Below are 6,019 nucleotides of genomic sequence, written 5' to 3'. Positions count from 1 at the left end.
AGCAGGAATCTGGGTCTGATATGCACCTCATAGAGCCCCTGGAGATGGTCCCCATCTCTTTTCCTTTTTCTTTTTTTTTCCTTTTTTTGGTCGCGCATTGCAGCTTGCGGGATCTCAGTTCCCCAAACGTGGGCCACAGCAGCGAAAGCCTGGAGTCCTAACCAGTACGCCATCAGGGAACTCCCTTATCTTTTCCAATTAAACTCACTCCCTCTCTGATCTCTCTTAGGCTCATGACTTGAAATGCTGTCTGCGTGGTGACAGGCCAAGTTCGTTTGTCCAGCTAGAACTTTTCCTTAAACTCCAGACTCATAGAATGAGCACCTTCTGTTGATTCTCCATTTGTGTGTCTAATATGCATTTCTCACTCCACACGTTCCCAGTAGAGCGCCCAATCCTCTTCTTTAAAAATCCCTTAGGGATGTCCTTGGTGGTCCAGTGGTTAAGACTCCATGTTCCCAATGCAGGGGGCCCGGGTTCGATCCCTGGTCAGGGAACTAAGATCCCGCAGACCGCAACTAAGACCCGGAGCAGCCAAAATAAATAAATAAATATTTTTTAAAAATCCCTTAAAGTCTTTGCCTCTGCGGCCATGGTGGCTTCACGTCGGCAACTGTTACCAAGCGAAGTGCTCACTGCTCGATGCACCTAGAAGCCAATATGATGGCACCAGATTTCGAGAAAAGAAAAAGCTTTACTGAGTGGTCAACCAGCAAGGAGACAGGAGGTAAAGCTCAAATCTGTCTTCCCAAGCTGGGTTTGGTCAAAGTTTTATGAATTAGGGGAGGAGGTTGGTATGCAGAACCAATGATAGGGGAGGTCTGGATTGGAGGCCATTTGTGGTAAGGTGTATATAACGGGTGCTTCAGCTCCAGATCTTCCTGGACAACAGACCTTTTGGTTCTGAAAGGGTTCTGGCGTTCAGGTTCTGGTCTGCTTCTCACCAACTCCACCTGGTCTGACCTGGCCACCCCCATCTCACATCCCAGGCATTTGCAACAGCCCTGGCGGAGGAGTCTAGGCTCAGTACAGCAAGTAGAGTGATCAGGTGAAAGCAAATCAGAGCCTGACCCTTTTCTGCTCAAGCCCTGAAATGCCTCCACATCTGTGATATTGTGATTTATAATAAGAAATATATATGTTTGGTCTTCATCCCTGTTTCTGGCACAGAGCTCCTAAAAACCTGGGGATTTCCTAAGTAATGAGAGTGATAAAGGGGTCTTGTGTTATTTTAATGAAGCCGCTTTTGAGAAGCACTTAAGATGGGGCTTGGTTGCCAGGGAAGCCCTAGAGGTGATTAGAAAGTTGGAACTTTCAGTCCCATGCCCTTGACCTCTAGGGAAGAGAGAGGACCCCAGAGGTTGAATCAATGATCAGTGGCCACTGATTTAATCAATCATGACTATGTAGTGAAGTCTCCAAAAAACCCAAAAGCATGGGGTTTGGAGAGATTCTAGGCTGGTGAACAGGTGGAGATTCAGGGAGAATGGTGTACCCAGGAGAGCATGGAAATTCCATGCCCCTTCCTGCATAACTTGCCTTATGCATCTTTTCATCTGGCTGTTGATTTGTATCCTTTAATATCCTTTGTAATAATCTAGTAACCTAGATTACTGGTAAGATAGTAAGTAAACTGGTTTCTCTGGGTTCTGTGAGTTGCTCTAGCAAATCAATGGAACCCAAGGAGGAAATCATGGGAACCTCTGATCTATAGCCAGTGGATCAGAAGCACAGGTGACAACCTGGACTTGTAATTGGTGTCTGAAGTTGAGGCGGTTTTGTGGGACTGAGCCCTTAACCTGTGGGATCTGATGCTATCTTTAGGGAGATGGTGTCAGAATTGAGTTAATTGCTTGGTGATGTGGAAGAAAACCACACACACACATCAGTATCGCTGTTGAAATCATAACAACTCACTCAGTGTGATGACTCATCTTATGTGTCAACTTGGCTGGGCCACGAGGTGCCCAGACATTTGGTCAAACATTATTCTGGGTGTTTCTGTGAAGGTGTTTTTGGATGAGACTGATATTTGTTTGTTTGAGTTTTGTTTTGTTTACATTTTAATTTTATTTTATTTATTGAAAAAATTTAAAATTTTTAATACAATTTTTAAAGGTTACTTTCCATTTACAGTTATTACAAAATATTGGCTATATTTTCCATATTGCATAATACATCCTTTTTTTTTTTTTAGGCTGCGTTGAGTCTTTGTTGCCACACACCAGCTTTCTCTAGTTGCAGTGAGTGGGGGCTACTCTTTGTTGTGGTGCACGGGCTTCTCATTGTGGTGGCTTCTCTTGTTGCGGAGCAGGGGCTCTAGGCGTGCGGGCCTCAGTAGTTGTGGCACGCAGGCTCAGTAGTTGTGGCTCACGGGCTCAGTAGTTGTGGCGCACGGGCATGCTGCTCTGCAGCATGTGGGATCTTCCCAGACCAGGGCTCGAACCCACTCCCCCACCTCTATATCCCACTGCAATGGTAACCATTATCTTGTTCTCTATGTCTGTGGGTCTGCTTCTTTTTTGTTATATTCACTAGTTTGTTCTATTTTTTAGATTTCACATATAAGTGATATACAGTATTTGTCTTTCTTTGTCTGACTTATTTCACTTAGCATAATGCCCTCCAAGTCCATCCATGTTGCTACAAATGGCAAAATTTTGTTCTTTTTTATGGCCGAGTAGTATTCCATTGTGTATATATATATATATATATATACACACACACACACCCTGGATGAGATTGATATTTAAATCAGTAGACCGAGTAAAGCAGATTGCTCTCCCGAATGTGGGTGGGCCTCATCCAATCAGTTGAAGGCTCGAATAGAAGAAAAGGGCTGACCCGCCCATGAGTAAGGGAACTCCTCCTGCCTGAATGCATTCCAGCTGGGATATCAGTTTTTTTCCACCCTTCGAACTTGAAACAACAGCTTTTCTTAGGTCTCAAGCCTGCATACCTTCAAACTAGAACCACACCATCAGCACTCCTGGGTCTCCAGTTTGCTGACCACAGACCTTGGGACTTGTCAACCTCTGTAATTACACGAGCCAGTTCCTTATAATGAATCTCTTTATATATGTATACACATGCTGTTGGTTCTGTTTCTAGAGAATCCTAATACACCCAGAGTAAAAGCCAAATTCTTACAATAGTCTCAAAATTTCTTCATAATCTGACCTATGATACCTCTCAGACCTACTCTCCTTATTTATCCCGTTAATCACTCTGCTACCCTGTCATCCAGCTGCTGCTAAACACACCACACATGCTCCCACCTTGGGACTTTTGAATGCGCTCTTCCTTCGGGGTGGATCACTTTTGCCTGGATAACCATAGGAGTCATTCTCTTACTTTCTTCCTGTGTTTACTCAGATGTCACCCTCTCCATGAGGCCTGCCCCAGCCACGTTTTAAAAACTTTCAGCAGTTCTCAACAATTCCTCTTCTGCTTTCCTGTTTTTCTCAATATTTATTTATTTATTTATTTATTTGGTTGCACGGGGTCTTAGTTGTGGCAGGGAGGCTCCTTAGTTGTGGCACGTGAACTCTTAGTTGTGGCATGCGAACTCTTAGTTGTGGCATGCATGTGGGATCTAGTTCCCTGTGGGACTGAACCTGGGCCCCCTGCATTGGGAGCAGGGAGTCCTATCCACTGCGCCACCAGGGGAGTTCCTGCTTTCCTGTTTTTAATTGTTTCCTTAGACTACATCATTCTCCAAGAGACTGTGTATCATTTTTTATTTTTTTGCGGTACATGGGCCTCTCACTGTTGTGGCCTCTCCCGTTGTGGAGCACAGGCTCCGGACGTGCAGGTCCAGCGGCCATGGCTCACGGACCCAGCCGCTCCGCGGCATGTGGGATCCTCCCGGACTGGGGCACGAACCCGCGTCCCCTGCATTGGCAGATGGACTCTCAACCACTGCGCCACTAGGGAAGCCCTGAGACTGTGTATCTTAATTTTCTTATTAAATGTTAGTCTACCCACTCAGATTTTTGACTCACCTTTTCCATCCTAGGAGCTTATCCTGTGTTGTATCTCCAGCCCCTACATAGCCCCTACATGGGGGCATGGCACACAGCAGGTGTCCTCAAAGCCTTAGTTGAATGAGTGAGTATCAGTGCCAGGCTGTGTCCTAAGCACTTGACACATATGAACTCATTTAATCGTCACACAGCATTTCTGCCAGTGTCTCTGTTTTTCAGATGAGCAAACTGAGGCACAGAGAGGCTAAGTAACTTTGGTAAAGTTGAACAGGTGGCAGGTGAGTTGGTAGGTAGGCAGGTGTCTGGGTTCCAACCCGGGCACTCCTTGCCTTCAACTCCCGCATTCGAAACGCCCTGAGCTCGGTCTGCTTTGGGCATCAACACCAGGACCAGAGTCTGAGGCTGCCTGGGACGAGGACAGTGATGGGAACAGGGACCTAACTCCATGGGGTCAGGAGGCTCCAGCGTCTCAGGTGGCGACCACAGCTCTGTGACCACTGTGGACCGAGTCATGTCCAACTGACATGCTTGTTGCTGAGAACTTACCTTTCTCCTGACTTGGGGGCAGGCCTCCATCACCTGGACCCTCAGCCTGGGCTCCCTTCAACATGTGATAATGAATTTGCTCTTTGACCTCCCAGAGGCTCTGATCCCCAGGGAGCTGGACAGGTGATGCTCTCTTCCCTGTGTAGACAACAGTGCACGGGGAAGGGCCACAGCTGTGGGGCCTTGGGAGCCTAGACAAGCCCCACATTTCAGTAGCTCACAGTCTGCAGCTGCAAATGGGAGAGACGAGGGAAACAGGATGATTTCCCAGCCTGACCTTCCCCCTCCTGTGGCCTGTGGCGTCCAAGTTCCCCTTCTGCTTGGCCAAGACTGTCTCTTGTCACCCACTGGCTTCCTGTTGGGGCTTCCTCGGTCGCTCCCCACATTCGCGGCGCTTCCTTCCCTGACAGAGGCACTTGGACCCGGGCTCTGCGCTGGCGGACGCGGACATGGTGCCACTGCTGCTGCTGTCCCTGCTTTGGGGGGGTGAGTGGGCCGAGGGAGGAGGGGCAGCAAGGGTGGGGGAGGGGCTGGAGCTTCAGCGGAGCCTCTGTGTCCCTCAGGGTCCCTGCAGGAGGACCAGGGGTACTGGCTCCGAGTGCAGGAATCAGTGACGGTGCAGGCGTGCCTGGGTGTCCACGTGCCCTGCTCTTTTTCCTACCCTCGGAGTTTGTGGTACTCCTATGGAGAACCCTTCATCTATTGGTTCCGGGAAGGGGACAACATACACAGTGATCCTGTGGCCACAGACAACCCAGGTAGACAAGTGAAGCCAGAGACCCAGGGCCGATTCCACCTCGTCCGGGACCGCAGGAAAAAGAACTGCTCCCTGAACATCAGAGATGCCAGGATGAGCGACACAGGAGTCTACATCTTCCGAGTGGAGGGGGATGATGTGAAATACAGTTACAGGGATAAGAAACTGAATTTGCAGGTGACAGGTATGGCGGGGGCCCAGGAGAGGACCCTGGGGTGTGGAGACTCCCGTATTAGAACAGGAGCAGGACACAGGACCACTCCCCGCTCCAGGTCTTGGGGTTTAGGGGTTCAGAAGAGACACAGGACCCGGGGTGAGCTGTGGCTCTAAGCACTGGTCCCTCTCAGGGTCACACTCTGGGCCCCCACCCCCCTGGGGCCCAGGCATCTCCCTCTCTTCTCGTCAGCCCCAACAGAGAAACCTGACATCCATTTTCTGGAGGCTCTGGAGTCCGGCCGCCCCACGAAACTGACCTGCCACCCGTCAGTAGTCTGTGGTTGGGGAACAGTTTTCTCATTCTCCTGGGCGGGGGATGCCCTTGATGCCATGGACCCAGAGACCCTCCACTCCTGGGTGCTCATCTTCACCCCGAGGCCCCAGGACCATGGCACCAACCTCACCTGCCGTGTGGAACTCCAAGGAGATCAAGTGACCATGGAGAGAACCATCCGGCTCAATGTGTCATGTGAGTTTGGAGGGGGCTGGGTCCCTGAGGGCAGTCGGCTGTGTC

At 49.5% G+C, this 6,019-nt stretch overlaps 1 protein-coding gene across 1 annotated transcript in view; it reads left to right on the top strand.

Moving 5' to 3' along the window:
* Window positions 1-4,981: 4,981 nt before the first annotated feature.
* The window catches only part of SIGLEC5 (sialic acid binding Ig like lectin 5), a 15,655-nt gene continuing 14,617 nt past the window's right edge, over window positions 4,982-6,019 (top strand). Inside the window, exons 1-3 of the mRNA XM_007463399.1 lie at window positions 4,982-5,018; window positions 5,096-5,473; window positions 5,696-5,974. Coding sequence (XP_007463461.1) covers window positions 4,982-5,018; window positions 5,096-5,473; window positions 5,696-5,974 — 694 coding nt within the window. The remainder of the gene's footprint in view (window positions 5,019-5,095; window positions 5,474-5,695; window positions 5,975-6,019) is intronic.

Source organism: Lipotes vexillifer, unplaced genomic scaffold (genome assembly GCF_000442215.2).
Source record: "Lipotes vexillifer unplaced genomic scaffold, Lipotes_vexillifer_v1.1 scaffold802, whole genome shotgun sequence".
In the NCBI taxonomy this organism is placed as follows: domain Eukaryota; kingdom Metazoa; phylum Chordata; class Mammalia; order Artiodactyla; family Lipotidae; genus Lipotes; species Lipotes vexillifer.
Note: the sequence above shows the minus strand (reverse complement) of the source record. Positions and strands in the feature narration are given on the sequence as shown.